This window comes from Manis pentadactyla, chromosome 5, assembly GCF_030020395.1.
Source record: "Manis pentadactyla isolate mManPen7 chromosome 5, mManPen7.hap1, whole genome shotgun sequence".
Lineage (NCBI taxonomy): Eukaryota > Metazoa > Chordata > Mammalia > Pholidota > Manidae > Manis > Manis pentadactyla.
The window spans coordinates 31,403,194-31,420,747 of NC_080023.1; the positions used below are offsets into that span (position 1 = coordinate 31,403,194).

Here is a 17,554-nt window from a genome sequence, read left to right on the forward strand (position 1 = left end):
GACAGGAGCTCTGAGGTCCAGGACACCTTTATCTCCCTATCCCATCCCACCTGCAGGTAGAGGCTGGAAGCACTCACACCCATCTGGGAGAGCTCTGGCATTTGAAAGGCAATCAGAGCAAGCAAGGCTTACCTGGTCTCTGATGCTCTGGGTCATACAATTTCCATTCCAGTGTGATGGAAAGAAGGTTGGTCTGGTGGAGAGAAAGGAGACAGCCCCCGGGTGGTGGACCTGCAGATGACGTGACAGGTGCGGAGCCCAGGATGCTGCCCATCCTCCTCTTCCTCTCCCCATGCCCCAGTCTCTCCAGCCTATCAGTTAGGAAAAAGACCAGCGGTTCTCTCCATCTGAAAAGCATTTTTCAGGCTGCCTCCTCCAACATAACTGTATCCTTCCTTCCCTCCTGTCTCCATATAAACTTCAAGTGCTCAGGGAAGCTTCCCAGACTACCACAGCCTGTAACATGCACCCTTATGGAATCTCCCTGCTTTCCTTCCAACATTTTTATCAATTTGTAAATGTGTATTAACTGGTATAATAATATAATTAATATGCCTCTCTCGTTACATGTAGATATCAAATATCCTGGATATATATTTTCTTTTTTAAATTGAAATAGAACACATAGAATATGCTCACTTCATAAGTGCAGCCCTGTGAATTATTACAATGTGAACACAAGTGGGCAACCACTACCCAGGTCAATAGAACAGTCCCAGCATCCCAGAAGGCAGTCTCCTCCTTCCCAAAGTAACCATTCCCTTGGCATCCAAGATTAGTCTTGCATCCTTTTAAAACTTTTAAATCCTAAGACTTTGAGATATAATTTATATACAGTGACATGTACCCTTTAGAGTGTACAGTTCTTGAGTTTTCATAAGCACATAGAGTTGTGTTTATCACAATCTCAGTCAAGATACAGAACAGTGCCATGACCCCCAATTCTCTTGTGTCCTTTGTGGCAACCCTTCCCCCAACTCCAGTTCTTGGAACCTACTGATCTGTTTTCTTTTCCTAATTTTCACTTATTCTAGAATTTGGTATACATGAAAAGGTCCATTATTTGGGGATGGGTGAAAAGGAAGGTCTGGTTTCTTTCACTCAAGGTAATGTTTATGAGACTCATCTACGATGTGCATAGTAGTTCATTTTCATTGCTGCGTGAATAGGCCATAATTTATTTATATCATTGGATAAGTGTACCACAATGTATTTATCCACTGTACTGTTGATGGAGTTTTGGGTGGTTTCCACTTTGGAACTGTTACAGATACTGCTGCTAGAAGCATTCTCCCACATGCCTTTTCACACTCACCGCATGCATCTCCTTAATGGCTTAGTGATCCCAAAGACATGAGGATGTACTCTTATCTTAGAATTTTCATTTTACCTTTCACACTTAGATCTATAACTGATCTGGAATGCATATTTGTATGTGACTTGAGGTAGGAGCTCACATGTCTTTTTTTCTTTTTTTTTTATGGATATCCAGTTGAGCCCGCAGCATTAACTGAAAACAAAAACAAAAACAAAAACAAAAAACCTCCTTTCCTCTGGTGCGGTCGTGATTAAACTACCGGCGTAGTTTTATTTCTGGACTCTCCATTCTGTTTCAAGGTGTGTTTATCTTACTCCTCCCTTTTCGTGCTTCTTTCTCAATATTTTTCTCCGTTATCCTTGACCCTCGGAATTTCTACCTAATTTTTAGGCTCCTGAGTTTACTCATGCTTGGATCCCAGCACCTGCCACGGTGCCTGGCGCAGCTAGAACTCAATCAACAGCTGTTGTGTGAATGGGGGTGACCTGGGGATCTTCCAGGGATGACGTACACGTTTCTCACGTGCCAGGTCTCAGCAGTCCCCTCCCCACCTCCCTGCCCGGGGTCCCCTGCCCCCCGCCCGCGCCGCCGACCCTCTGCCCACCTGCCCGCAGAGGCGGCCTGGTCCGCTCCCGGAGGCGTGAGGGCGGGCGGAGCTCGGCGTTTCGCTCCGGAACGCCACAGGCTCGGTAGCCGCTGCCCTCCGCCCCGCCTCCGCCTCTCCCCGCCCTGCGGAAGGGCGACCTCGCCGCCTCCCGCACTGGTGGCAGCGGCCCCGGCATGGACGCCCGGCTGGAGCAGGAGACGGCGCGGTGGCTGCGGTGGGACAAGGTGAGCGGCCTGGGGGGCCTGGGAGCCGGTGGCGGCGCGGATCCTCCGCCCGCCCCTCCGGCGCCGCGCAGCCTTTCCTGCGGTGGGTGCCGGTGCCGGCGCTCCTTTCCCTCGCGCCTCCCCGGCTGCCCGGCCCGGGTCCCTCGGGCTGGAGAAGCCGGGCTGGGGTCTGAAAGTGAGGATGTGCAGATTGTGACCTGTGCACTGAGGAAGCTCGGGCCACCCACGGGGGGGTGGCAGGTGACGCCCGCAGCATCCGAGCTCGGTTGGGGAGGTGAAACCCACAAGGTCCTTCTGACTAAAGGCGCAGTTTCAGCACATCCACACAAAGGAAGTACAGTCACCAGACCTGCCACCTTCAGATTGCTGAAGGGGTGGGCGGCAGTGAGCAGGGGAGGGCGGTGCTGGGCCCCAGGTCGCCCGGAGCAGCAGAGCAGGGCCGCCAATACCTACTTGTAAGGTGGTTGGTGGCGAGGACGCTGTGTCCGGGCTTGACTCTAAGTGGTTATTTTAAAAGATGCCCGGGGAAGGCAAAGCGGGAGTTTCTCTACGGAATCCTTATGCGTGGAAGCTGGGTGATAATACTGTAAAATGCCTAGGCAGCAAGTCAGGAAAAAAGTTGTTTTTCTCAGAAATTGTTTTTCTCATCACACACGGGAAGATGGAGGAAGAGGTGGCGGCCAGGCCTCCTTGGGTCCGGCGGGCAAGTGGCGGATTTGGAGTTTGTCCGGGAAAGCTGGTCCCGGGACAAAGCCGGCCGTCCGCTTGGGCGGGGCTACAAGTTCCGGAGTAAGGAGAGTGAGCCGGGACGGATCTGAACTCGGCTGACCCTGGGGGTGTGGTCTGACTGTGGCGCGCACTCCCTGTCACTCAGACCCCGGGCTTATCCTCAGCAGTCGGCTGTGCATCCGCACTGATCCACCTCGATCCACCTCGTTCCGTCCAACCAACCCCTTCTGCCCCTGGGAACTTGGCAGAGCAGCATTCCCATCCACCTCTCCTAGGTTCTTGATAGGGCCTGCCTGTTCAGGCGTCTTCCTCAGGCCTCCGACCAGGCTGAGAAGATGAGAGGGAACCCCTTGGACACTGCACTCCTAGTATGTGTCGTGTGTGTGACCACAGCACACCTAGGAGTCAGGGAGCCAGCTCCGGACATCACCCTCTTCACCCTTCCAGCTTGATTCTCGTTCTCGAGCCTTTCACTCCTTGCTTGTTCCTGTGGGCATGCTGTTTGTTTTCCCAGAAGATTCCTTTCTGCCCTCTTCTGCTGAACTTGTTCCTCATGTTGTTACTCATGTTTCCGGTCTGGACGTACATGGAACGTATGCAGAGAGGCCTTCCTAATACTGTCTCTCCAAACATCTTGTTTTTTCCCTTCATAGCTCTTGGTCATACTGCAATTGGTCAAAAAAAACAAAGCAAAACAAAAACTTGTTTCTAGGTTTATTTGTTTAATGTCTGCCCCTGGGGCTGACTTCAAAGGCATGAGATCCGTTTGGTGGCACAGGACCCGTTTTCCTAGAAGGGCACAACATTTGGTTTAACGCTCTGCTGCCCTGTCTTGAAATTCTTAAAAGCTGTTGAACTAGAGGACCCACATTTTCATTTTGCACTGGGCCTCAGAAAATTATATAATCATTCCCGTGTTCACTCCTTCACAAACTTCCATGGTTTATAGGGCCTGACACAGTGCTCTAGTCAGAGTAGATACCTTAAATATTTGATGAATTAATGAAGGAGATTGCAAGCCCGGTCAGCAGGGACCAGGTCTTCCTCTTTACCCTCTGGCCCCAGCACATGAACTGTCTGCATGGTCCTTACCGGATGCCAGTGGCAGTTCCTTTTCTTTTCCTGGAAAGACAGCCTTATAAGTCTTAAGGGAAGGAAAATGTTTCCATTTTAATATCTTAGTAACTTGGACTATGTAGAATTCTTTTAAAGTCATAGGTGGTAATGCACTTTTCCATACAACTTTCTCTTTGAGGAATTAAAAGCCTACTTGCCACAATATGCTGTATCTCTATATAGAGAGGTAGTACCTCCCAGGGTACAAGCCAGGGGATATTATTCCCTGTTAGTTTTAATTTTCTACTACTCCTCTTGCTCTTTTCTCTCTGTTTCTTCTTTGATTTGAAGCAGACACTAAGCAGAGAACTTGCTGCCAGCTAAAAGCATGGCAGCCCTTGGTCCCATTCCTGCACGAGGGTGGTATCCTCTGCATTTCCAATCTGCCTTCATCCCGGTTTTTTCTCTGCTGTCAGCTTTGGTGATGCCCATGGCTGATTCGGATCTCTGCTGCCCTCTTATCTTTTTTTTAAATCTCTGCCTCCTTAGGTTTCCATCAGGCTATTTTGTTCTTTTATATATATCAAAGTCCAATTGGGATTATCCAGACCTACACTGTGAATGAGAGAATCACCGGCTGTTTTTCTTATTCATTCAGCAAATATTTGTTGAACTTCTTTTATGTTCCAGATCTGAGCCCTTCCTTGAGGGAAACTGACAGTCTCATTGGTCAGGTTGTGCTCAGTGATAAGTTTATTGCTTTTAATCAAAAGGTGGGGCTTTCCTTGATTCTTTCAACCAGAGAAGAGGGGTTTTAACTTGATTCCACGGTGCAACAATCTAGAACTGTGGGCTTAATTCCAGAAAGCCAAGGTTTTATTGCAATAGCATCTCAGAGTTTAATTATGTGGCATTTATTGCCTGCATGTTCATCTAGTTGGATGATCCCTGTAAGATAAAATACTTTATTGGTTCTCAGAATTCTTAATGTAAAAGCCTGATATGAAATTAATATGTTTGTCCTTATTCTTCATTCTTAACATTTTCTGTAGCTGTGATACAAAGAAAATAGGGCAATTTGAAATGAACTTAAATGATTCGTATGAGTTCTGTTTGAAGCAGTGATGTAGTAGAAATGTAATAGGTCAATGCTTATCACACAATTTAAGCCAGTCACTGACTCTCTGAGGCTTCCTCATCTATAAAATGAGGTTTTTGTTATTTGCCAGCCTCTGGCAGTCATTGCAAGATTGATATTTGACCAGGTATGTGAAGCATGGTACAAATTATAAAACACTACAAAAATAAGGCTTTTAATTTATATTGTATAATCTCATCACTTGGAAAATTTGAAGATGCTAGGGAAGATAATGAACTTTTTATTACAACAAAGTGCCAGGCAAAGATGTTTTATGTTAATTTAATATAAAGTACCTCAAAACCACCTTCTAAGGGAGGTTCTAGACTGTTCTCATTTTACAAATAAGGAAACTACGAATTCAAGAAGCTAAATAATCTGCCGAAACACATAGAGTTGGTAAGTGATGGTGTGACTGGGATCCCATTCTGGGTGTTAGACTCCAAAATCTATATATTTATTCTGCTTATACAGAAGTGCCTACCTTGGTAAAGTAATAATATTTGGGAAAGAAAATAATACTCATATTATAAGGGAAAAAAAATGTTTCCTTCTACTCACAACACTCCAGACACAAATGTGTGAGTTTTCCACACCATCCTATTTAACAATTATCTGTGAATGCGAACTGCGTGTCCTACAGTTGAAATCAGTTCTGACGCTAACTACCTGGAGTTAATGCAGATCCCCCAGCTTAAGGGCTCAGTTCCACAAGACTACCCCAACTTCAGATGCCAATTGAAAGTCCAGGTTGGCACCTGAACTTCTGATTAAACAGTGATAAATTAGAGGTTCTTGTGATCCCCTTTCTTGGGTTTGATAATTTTGTAGAACATCTCAGAGAACCCAGGAAAACCTTTTCCTTACCATTACCACTTTTATTATTAAGTACACAACTCAGGAATAGCCAGATGGAAGAGATGCGTAGGATAAGGCATGGGGAAAGTTTCCATGCCCTCTAGGATCTCCGCTCTCCTCGCATCTCCACATGTTCTTCAATCCAGAAGCTCTCAGAACCCCATTGTCTGGGGTTTTCTGAAGGCATCAGTTACCTAGTGATTGATTAAATCATTTGCCTTTGGTGATGGAACCTAATCTCCAGCTCCCTCCCCTCCCTGGAGGTCAGGGGGTGGGTCTGAAAGTTCCAACTCTCTAATCACCTGGTGGTTCCTCTGACAACCAGCCCCCCATCCTCCTAGAGTCACTATGAGCATGAACTCAGGTGGGATGAAAGGGGGTTATTAGGAATTACAGAAGATGCTCTTCTTACCCTGTCACTCAGGAAATCCTAAGGGTTTTAGAAGGTCTGTGCCAGGAACCAGGAATAAAAAAGTAAATATGTGTTTCTTCCTATACCACAATGTCATGCATTATAATTTTAAAAACCTTACCTCATATTTCAAATTTCAAAAGCATCAGAAATTTGAAAAGCCTATACATAAGCATAGGCTTTTCAAATATATTATATATATATACATATATGTATGTATGTATCATTCTTATATAGGTTAGAATTGTTTGGAATTCTTCTATATTTCAGATTTTCACTCTGTTATTCACCAGTATCTGGTGTGTACATTTCTGTTTTGCAGAATCCTTTAACTTTGGAGTCTGTGAAACAACTAATTGCAGAAGGTAATAAAGAAGAACTACAGAAATGTTTTGGGGCTCGAATGGAGTTTGGGACAGCAGGTCTTCGAGCTGCTATGGGAGTGGGATTTTCACATATGAACGACTTGACCATCATCCAGACTACACAGGTACTACATTTTTATATTTCTTATTCTCAACATATCCCCAGTGTTAAAAGATAAACAGAGGCAAGTTAACAATTTTAAGAATTTATTAGCAAAAAATCTATTCAGATTGGGTATTACAAAACTGGAAGTGAATAGGAACTCTCCTGACAAGAGCTTGGGGAGAGACATCTGTAGAAAAGAGGCAGAAGCCAGGTGGAAGCAAAGCAAGGAAATGAAGAGATTGGCTACAGGAGAAGCTGTTGATGGGGGAAAGGCTAGTTGGCTGTTTGTGATTGGTTGTCCTTAGGTTTTGATTTCTTAACCTTAGGGCATTTATAGGCTTGGGTTTTGGTTTGCTAAAGTGGCTACTAAGGCATTCAAGCCACCTCAGTCTAATGGCCTCCTTGTTTAATTAATTTAACCACAGGCTGCTCCTGTATTTGACAGGCCTAATTGTTTTCACTGCAGCTGGGTCTTGGGGGTTTACCTCATCATAGGGAGTCACACATTTACTCCCTAAAGCAAGGCTTAGGCAGCCTGTGAAGCAGCACTTGTTTCAAAACTCATGTAGGCATTCACTCATTCATTCATTTAACAGAGACTTACTGAGTACCTACTATGTGCCAGGCTTTGTGGATATAATAATGACTGAAACAGACAGATTTCTTCATGGCGTTGGCACTTTCATTCCAGTGCAGATCCACCAAGCTGACCTGCCTGTTATGGTCTGGCCATTTTTGTGTATGGTTGTACAGACTCAGGCATTGAAACTCCTTTCTAACCTCCAGAATAACCAAGAGCCAATTCTATTTAGTTTTAGTTTATAGTATAGGTGGAAGTGATTGCCGAGTTCTGTTGCCTACATTTGTGAATGTTACTGTCAGAGTCTAGACCCAACTTTCAGAAACAGAGATGAAGTCTTTGACAAAACAGAAGAGTCACTGCCAAGTATCCGGAGTTCCATTTATAAGGGGAATGAAGTAGAAAGATGATTCTGGTTCTTAAACTACTTACACTTAATTCTGGAAAAAAGGCTAGAAAATCTGAGTAGTGATGATAATGTGTACCTTACATATACCTCCCAGCCTAAAATGCAGAGCTGAGCATGTATGAGAGAAAATCTAAAGGAAATCTTGAAAAAGGTATAGAACCTTGCCATGGGAACCACTGGCTACAAATTCCTGTTAAACAGTAGGGCTCCCTGAGATCTTTTTGGAGAGAAGGCTTAGAATGGAGAAAGCCTGGGAATCCCATTCTGGTTGATGGGTAACATGGAATTGTGCTGCTGGGTAAGTCACCCTCTGCTCCGGTTACTAGGGCTGTGTAACAGGTCACCCAAAACGTACTGGTTTTAAACAATATTCACATTCATTTTGCTTACAAATTTGTTGGGTAGAACTCAGTAGGGAGAACTCATCTCTGCTGCATTTGGTATCACCTGAGCTAGCTTGGAGGCTGGAATCACCTGTTTCACTCACAGGCCTGCAGTTACTTCTGACTGTTGGCTAAGATTGTAGCTGGGGCTGGAACACCACATGTGGCCTGAGCTTCCTTACAACATGGTTCGTGGGTTCCAAGGGAGAGCATCCAGAGAGAGTGTGTGTGCCAACTGGAAGCTGTATTAACTTGTTATGATCTTAGCCTTGAAAGTCAAATAAATCTCTTACTTCTAGTATATTCTCATTGTTGAAAGTGAGTCAATAAGGCTACTCATATTCAAGGAGGGGGCACATAGATACCAACCTCTCAATGTAGGAACATCAATGTCACGTTAGAGGTGCACGTGGGATGGGATATATTGGCCTGACCATATTTGGAAAGTCCAGTTGGTCACACCTCCTATTAGGCCTCATTGTTAGGGGACCCTAAGGAATTCTAGGTGAACCTGGAGCCTTTTCTCCTGTGTTCATCTACATCTGGTTTCTAGGGATGATTAAATCTATCCCCAGAGAGATCCTAGGACCTCTTACACATCCTCTCCCCGAGGAGAATTGGTCTCTTCTGGGCATAGACCTTGTGCTGAGAGTCCTATGCACCTAAGATGAATCGATTCTATAAAGGCCATCTGTGGGTAAAGTGAAGGTTCCTGGGTCCAGGATTCTCACCTGGCGCTGGTCAGCTAGCTCACTGCATACGTGTGGTCAATGCATCGTTATTGACTCTATATAAAGAGCCCTGGCAAGTGCTCTGGGCAACACGGTGGCACGGATGCAAGGCTGCAGGAGAGCAGAGCAGAGGCTGGAGTGCCTGCAGTGCCAAGGACAGAGGCCCAGAGATGGCTGTGCAGGCAGAGGGGCCCAGAGGAAGGCTGTGCAGGCAGAGGGGCCCAGAGGCAGAGACCAGCTTGCTGCGTGCAGACTTGCTCTGAGTGAATGGGGTTTTAATGACTGACCTGCCACTGGAAATAAAGTTGGGTATAAGCCTTTCACCCCAAGAACATTTTACTATCATTTCTTTGGTCACATTGAATCCATAGTGAACTTGTCTGGGGCTGAAACCCCTTGGCAAGAGACCATCTTATTCAATCGGCTACCCCTTGGGGTAATTGCCTCCACAATTCCCATCACTCCAAAGTGATCATTTAGCCTACGCTGGAGCACTTAAATAACAGACCACAATGTTAAGAGTTAAGACACTTTTATGGAAAAAAGTTGAAAGAGTATAGGTTTTGAAGGAAACTGATTAAACAACGCCCATAAAGGTAAATGCATAAGACTAACTTGTGTGGGATTCTCAGCACTTTGCACGTTTGATTAAGTGACTCATTTAACACCTAAAAACTCTCGTGAAAGTATTGTTATTCCTGTTTTACAGAAGAGGAAACAAGCACTGAGAGAGAAAGAAATTTATCATTTGCTAGTAGGTAGCAGAGTAGGTACAAAACCAGATTCTGTGTGCTTTTAACGCCCACATTGAACCACCTCTAACCAGACCTAGGCACAAATCCAGACTCTGCTACTCAGATATCTGCGCAAGCCTCCCTGCACCTTAGTTTTCCTGTCTTTAAAGTGGGTCTGTAAAGTGGGGTTCCTCAGCAAAGTTGATCTGGGGTCATAGATAATAGATACTAAGTATACAACACAGTACCTGATACATATAGATAGACAAACAGAGCTGTTATTTTCTTGCTGTTCAGTTTGTTTAGTTACGTGGGATTTCCCCTCTGTCTGCTACAATGTTCTCTTGTGAAAGTAGAGAAAAGTTGAACAATTTGTGATATTGTTCAATTTGCGTATGATGTGCTTAAACATATACAGCATACTCTTTTTATCCACGGGGTATATTTTAGGGATTTTGCCGATACCTGGAAAAGGAATTTGGTGATGTGAAGCGAAGAGGTGTCGTGATAAGCTTTGATGCTCGAGCTCATCCACCAAGTGGAGGCAGCAGCAAAAGGTATTTAAAGATGTTTAAAAAATATTTTTTTGAGTGTATTTTATGGTTTTATTTTTTATCAGTACATTGTCAGTTACACTAATGAACTATAAAAATGATGAGTATGTTCCATTTGCAACTTTCAAGAATTCTAGTTCTATGGGTTAAAATTATGTAGGCAATTTTGAATTTAATACCTATCTAAATGAAATAAATTTTTTTAAGTGGCAGTATTATTTCTCTCTTTCACTTTCTTACACTTATGTAATTTTTTTCTTCCACCCTTCACAAGCCACATGAGCACCTTCACATACTTGAATGCCCATTTCAAGCTTCATTCTTGTAACATTCCCAAAGCAGCGGGACTCCCGTGTCGCTATAGGCATATGGTGATGATGGTGGGGGTGGGGGTGTGCTAGTAATAGCAGCAATCATTTGAGTGCTGAAAATGAGCCAGGCACATAGTTGTTTACTTTTCAATCCTCACAATAACTTGTAAGTAATGTACTTTTACCTCTGTGCTCTAAGATTATAAAGTGAGCGAAGGAGACAAAATAAGCATACCAGTTATCTGCAAACTTTTTCTCTATAAAGGAGAAGTAGTAAACATCTTAATACAACGTGGGCCATACAGCCTGTCACAACTACCAATTCTGCCATGGAGCACGAAACACGGAGCCATAGCCAGTGGGCATGGCGGTGCTCCCATAAAAGTATTTACAAAATGAGCTGTAGTTTGCCAGCCTCTACTCTTATTAATCATTTATGTGACCCTCTTTTTTACTTGAACACTTTTTCTTATGATGGACTTTTTTTTATCACTCCAGAGTATAAATATTAGTAATTTCTTAGATTGGAAAAATAAATATTTAATATTAATGAAAAGTCTACTACCTCTATATAGTGATGGAAGTGTTCATAAAGTCCTAATCTTTGCCTATCAGGAGCTTCTAATCTGAGAGAGGCATTGATGGGAACAAATGTGTGGCTGTGAGGAAGGGAGCGTGGGCTGGGCAAAAGACTAGATGACATTAGACCCCAGGATCAACACAGGGTGACATAAAATTTTTGGTGTTCCAGCTGCAGGCTCAAAAATGTGATTTTTGTCAACAGAGCAAGAGAGAAGATTGAGCTGTCAGGATAGATACACATAAACTACCTTCATGGGAGAGTGATGTAGTATAAACCAGATTATCAGTTTGTCAGTTCTCAGTCAGCGAATTTACAATTAGAATGAGATGATAAGCCTGCCTTACTGCCCCCAGGGACAGGTCAGATCCTCCAGCCAGAGCATGCATAGTGCATATATACACGGCTAGGTGTGCCTCTAGTTTCTCAAACTTCTTCAGATTAGGCTCACTACCCTGCTTCTAGTTGACACATCCTATGGATATGTTAACATTGTACAGGTATTTCCTCATCTAGCTTTGGAGCCGTATCATTTCCTTAAAGTGGGGCTGATGTTACTGATTCTGTTTGAGCTTATGGTTCAAGCAAGTCTCAGAGTTTGATGGTATGGAGTAGACCTCTGTGTGCTGTCTGTTGCCTACGCGTCCAAGACATTCAGAGGTTGTGATGTGAATTTTAAATCAGTTCATGGTAAAACATTCATGATGAGTAAAAGGAATCTTCTTAAAGAGTTGGAAACTATTGCAGTCTCAGTATTTTACCTAAGTAAATGTTTATTAATTTTTTAATCTTCTAATTTTAAATAATTGGTGTTGAGTATAGCAATAACTCAGGCCTATGCAGAGAAGACAGAGACTCTTTCTTGTGCACATTTGTGACTTAGTTTGTGATCATACACATTTGCCCACTTTCACAAGGAGCCTTTAAGGTCTGGCTGAACACGTGATGAACATGAGGGTGAAAGTGACTTCAGTGTCTTCCAGTGAACGAGTTTGGATATAATTCAGGCTTTTATTAAAATTGTTGTTACGTCAATATTTTTTACTTTTCCACCTTTTTTTTTTAATGCTGTCAAAATCATTTTTGTATCACTACTGATCCTAGGAATTTTAATGCTTGAGTTGTTAAAGTACAGAGATCTCCTCTTTGGCCCCAGCCAGCTCTCAGAGTAATGTTGCATAAAGCTAGTGCTCAAGAAATACTTGAAGACAGAGAAAATATATATCTGGTTGTTAAATCCTGTGAGAGTGTAATGTTCTTGGGAAATAAACTGCAGTTACTGTGGTAAAGTATTTTACTGCAAGTATGAAGATGTGGTGCCGTTGTCTGTGTCCTGCCCTAAGCCAGTCACTGTGGAAGTTGAGAAACTGTCAGTGTGGGAGATTTAAGTCTTCTTTTAAGAGCTGGAGCCAAGATGGACTTATGTCATATACATATATATGTCATATGCACACATACATATATATATATAAAATCACATACCCACATACATATGCTAGTATGTTTTCCATTTCATATAAGACAACATCTAGTCACCTTCTAGTCTGCATGATGTATATAGGATTGACATGGCTTTAGACTAGACTTCCTCAGCCACTTGCACTGTTGACATGTGACTTCATAGTGGGCTGGATAATTATCTGCTGTTAGGGACTGCACTGTAGGGTATTCGGCAGCACCCATGGCCTCTAGTTGCCAATAGCACCTTGTCTCCACCCCACAGTGATAACCGAAAATGTCTCCAGACATTTCAGATATCCCATGGGGGCAAAACTGGCTGAGAACCACTGAGACAGAGTTGAAAGACTTCTATTCAGGCCTGGCTCGGCTGCTCTGTGGCTGATGGACATGGGACAAGTTGCCTGGCCTTTCCTGCCTTTAGTCCTATTTCTGTAAAACAAAGAAGTGGAATAAGATGACTCCTCAGATTCCTCCAGCTTTAATGCTCTGTGCCAGTGGAAATACAATAAACGTTTTCCATGATCTGGCTGCTATACTCAACCTAAGGAAGCTGTCAGTGTTCATTTCCTTCTTGACTGTCGCCCACTGTCCTGACGACTTTCCTTTCCTTTTCTTCCCCAGATTTGCCCGGCTCGCTGCAACCACATTTATCACTCAGGGGATTCCTGTGTACCTCTTTTCTGGCATAACCCCCACCCCCTTTGTGGTAAGTAACCATTTCCTTTTATGATATCCTATCACAGTATCAGTGATGGGACATGGCTGAATTTTAGTGTTTGGAAGACAGAAGAGTTCCTTGGTGTTTGTCAGGCACTCTCTCTCCTCTTTGTGAATGTTTCCTCCCACATCCTTACAATATTTCTCTTTTATTCAACTTATAATTCATCAGAATTGATTTTTTTTTAAGTGCAATTCTCCTTTTGTTAGCATTCAAAGGATGTTTTAGCTAGTTGGCACATCTTTGATTTGTTTGTATGTTATTTTTTTTCATTTGGTTTGTACTTTTTCCCAGCTAAACTTCTTGGGTATGAATCTGAATTCACCTCAAACCTCAAGTGGCTTACCATAAATATTTCTGACAAGTTGGTGCACCAGCTTTTTATACAAATGTTTCATTCTAAATACGCTCTGTGTCAGGATAGGAGGAATGGCTGGCATGTTTTAGTAAGATTTTTATCAAATCTTTAGTGTAGCAAAATTTTAAGAGAAGGACCATAGGCACTATGACAGCTGTTGCTTTAAAGTAGACAGAGCCTATAAGAGTGGGGCCAGATGCTAAGAATATGTGTTTTTACAAATTAAACCAAAAACTTAATTCAAATGCAGTTACATCAAGTAGAGATGACAGTGTATATATAGAGGAGTAAGTTCCTCTAGTTTTGTGTTGAGTGTCCCCAGTGCACTGACAGATAGATGTAACGCTTCCTAGATTGTCTCCAGTGTATTGACAAGTAGATGCGACACTTCCTAGATAGTCAGCAACCCAGTAGACACTCAATGGCATATCCAAATGTAGCTCAGGTTTCACTGTTGGATTGAAAAATTGCCACATGTTCAGGAATCCTTGGTATTCTGTACTATGTGTGTTCATTGCTATTATTTTTCTATCAGATGTGAATTAGATGAGTATCTCATGATGATTTTCCAATGCCGTGGAGTGGTTCTTCCCTTTTCTTTGCTCCCGGACACCAACGGGATTTGAAATAGCTCCTAAGGGGACAAACAGCTGCAGTGTTTCTAGGTGGGTGGGTGGAGGGGACAGATGGTTAGTCTCAGGTTGCCTGTGTACAGTAACTCATCGGGGGCATAAGCCTGCCCCTCTCCCCATTTTGGGTAGTCTTGTAAAGTTGGAGCTAAGTAAGAATACAAATAAATTAAACCCTGGAGGGGGAGTTTAATGAGCAGGCTGTAAGAGCACTCTCAATTTCCTTAACATTTTGCTCAACCTGTTCCTTAAAAGCAAATGGGGGGAAAAGAGAAGAAAAAGCAATTAGAGGGAATAAACCGAATCATAGGCTTCTGACTCAAGTATAAGGCTTAAAAGAATGTGAAATAGAGGATTAGACCTTTGCTTGGGAGTTTTCTAGCTCTAACAAGTAGAAGACAAAATAAGGAGAAGGCACCTAGGAAAATACCTTTAAAAAAAATTAATTTCTTAAATTGAAGTATAATTGATATACAATATTATATTGGTTTCAGGTGTACAACATAGTGATGTAATAATTACTTACATGACAAAATGCTCACCACGATACGTGTACTTACCATCTGTCACCATACAAAGATATTACGATATTGTTGGCTATATTCCACTCACCTGTCTTATTCAGGTATACATCCCAGGATTTTAGCAGTGAGTTAGCTCTAAAAGTATATTCTACTAGGGTGTGACACAAAAATATTGAATGATACATTATGATATTTATCTGTTATATTTATTAAAAGAGAACAAGTTGTTATAAATAATGTACAGTAGACATGTTAAATATATCTAATTTTTGTGTTTGAAACTGTTCTTGTTTCCTGCTATTACAGCCCTACACAGTCTCACATTTGAAACTTTGTGCTGGAATCATGATCACTGCCTCTCACAATCCAAAGCAGGATAATGGTTATAAGGTATTTTACTTTTTCTGTCCACACTCCTATACATTTACTTTATAGGTAGCTGGTGCCTTTACTCCATTAACCATAAACCATCTGGATATGTTCCTGTGTTCTCCAGGTCTACTGGGCTAATGGAGCTCAGATCATCTCTCCTCATGATAAAGGGATTTCTCAAGCTATTGAAGAAAATCTAGAGCCATGGCCCCAAGCGTGGGATGATTCTTTAATTAATGGCAGTCCACTTCTTCATGACCCAAGTGCTTCCATCAGTAAGAGCTACTTTGAAGACCTTAAAAAATACTGTTTTCACAGGTAAGTGGATCATACACTTATCTCAAGTGAGTTAATGTGATTCATCCATATTCTATCAGCTTTCATCAAGTTTTTCTCTTCAAGTGGTACATATACTGTAGCTGCCAGTCTTCATTTATTTTAAATATTGTTTCCCTTCTGTTGTTACCTTTGGACTTTGTCATTGAAATTTTTTGCTGAACATTTGTAATAACTGGTACTGTTTATTGGTCTTTTAATTTACAACTTCTAAGTGTTGTGTCATATATAAGAAGACTCTACATCAAGATTGCTTTTTTTAAAAAATCCCCCTGCTTTTTTTTAGGACTTGCATATTTACATTTTGAAATATCTAGATCTTTTGAGTGACTGATGATTTTTAATTTCATATGAGGCATGAACTAGGAAAGCAGATTTAGGTGTTTTTTTTTTTAAGTTTTGTGGTTATACTAACACATTACATTGAAGAATCTCTCCTTTTTTTGACTAATTGGAAACATCTTTATCAAACAATTTCTAACACTAAGAGGGCACTTATTATATACTAGATAACTGCTATATGCTATAGGTCCTTTGCTTATACTAATTAATCTCATTTTAATCTCACTGTAATGCTGAGAATAGATTCTGGTATATTACCATTCTATGGATGAGAAAACTGTGACACAGAGAGGGTAAGCAAATAAGCAGTAGTCACATAGTTTGTAAGGCGTAGAGCCCCAGAAATTAAATTCAGACATCAGAGCATATCTAAGCCTTATTGCTTCTCACATTTCCCATTTCAAATTGGGTCAACTTCAGGATTCTGTTTTTTTCCTTTAATCTGCCTTTTTATATCTACTATGCTCTATTTATGACAGCTTTATAATTCACTTTAATACCTGAGAGATATTTTACCAGATTTGTTCTCACTAATCTTGCATATTCATTTTTCCATGCATTTTATTTCGAGGATATGCTTGTTTTAAGAGATGACCTCATGCATTTATTCCTTTCTGAAAAGCAATGGACAGTAATCTAAGATTCTAACAGTCAGAACACTGGAATTTGTTTAAGTCTTATATTTACCTTTCTGCAACTTGAACTTTTGATGTTTATTGTTATTTTACGTGAAGTCCCTATATCAGGTCAATTTGCCAAACAGGATTGTTACTTGACAAAGAAAATATTTTATTTTTTTCCACATCCATGTGTGGGATGTCCCACCACATTTGTGAAAGGGGACGTTTTGAAATCGTTCTGAAGCTAATGAGGACCAGGAGCCCTGGAGCTGGCACCACGTGCTGGGCACCCACTGGGCCAGTTGGGCTTCTCTCCCAGGACCTGAGCCTCGGCTTGTTTCTTTTACGCACTCTGTGTGAAAGCTGTGGCATAAAATAAACTCTGAAAAGAATCACACTTACTGGAAATAACTGCAGAGTAAAATTTAAAACTTGAATACATTGACAATGGGGTGTATATTTGGGAGAGAGTAATTTTTGTCTTTATTTTTTAATGGAATTAGAAGGATATTCCATTGTCTTACATATTCTTACTACATTTCTCATATTCTTAGGACTCTGGTTCCTTGCTATTTTTGAAACCTTCCAGTTTTGAAAGCCATATATGAATATTTTATTCTTTCCCATGATGTATGTGATTCCAGGAGTGTGAACAGGGAGACCAAGGTGAAGTTCGTGCACACCTCTGTCCATGGTGTGGGGCACGAGTTTGTGCAGTTGGCTTTCCAGGCTTTTGACTTCATGCCTCCTGAGGCTGTGCCCGAACAGAAAGATCCTGATCCCGAGTTCCCAACCGTGAAATACCCAAATCCCGAAGAGGGTAAAGGTGTCTTGGTAACCTAATCTTTTTTATTATAAAATTTACCTTTTATATCCAAAATTATTACTATCAACTAAAATGTTTTCCTTGTATTGAACAAAAACAATTTCATCATGAGAAATATTTTTATTAGTCACCCACATCTTAAAGGAACTTTCAAATTAGGTAGCTTAACCTCAGGATGTGAGAGCTGAAATCTAAATGTTTTCAATTACATTTAATTAATTAAATCTGAATTTAATTTGCTGTGCTTTCTTAATGCCAAAAAGGAACAAATGG

At 41.8% G+C, this 17,554-nt stretch overlaps 1 protein-coding gene across 1 annotated transcript in view; it reads left to right on the forward strand.

Moving 5' to 3' along the window:
• The first annotated feature begins 1,994 nt into the window (after nt 1–1,994).
• The window catches only part of PGM2 (phosphoglucomutase 2), a 30,992-nt gene continuing 15,432 nt past the window's right edge, over nt 1,995–17,554 (forward strand). Inside the window, exons 1-7 of the mRNA XM_036908453.2 lie at nt 1,995–2,149; nt 6,665–6,832; nt 10,101–10,207; nt 13,178–13,262; nt 15,092–15,175; nt 15,282–15,475; nt 17,100–17,289. Coding sequence (XP_036764348.2) covers nt 2,099–2,149; nt 6,665–6,832; nt 10,101–10,207; nt 13,178–13,262; nt 15,092–15,175; nt 15,282–15,475; nt 17,100–17,289 — 879 coding nt within the window. The 5' untranslated portion in view covers nt 1,995–2,098. The remainder of the gene's footprint in view (nt 2,150–6,664; nt 6,833–10,100; nt 10,208–13,177; nt 13,263–15,091; nt 15,176–15,281; nt 15,476–17,099; nt 17,290–17,554) is intronic.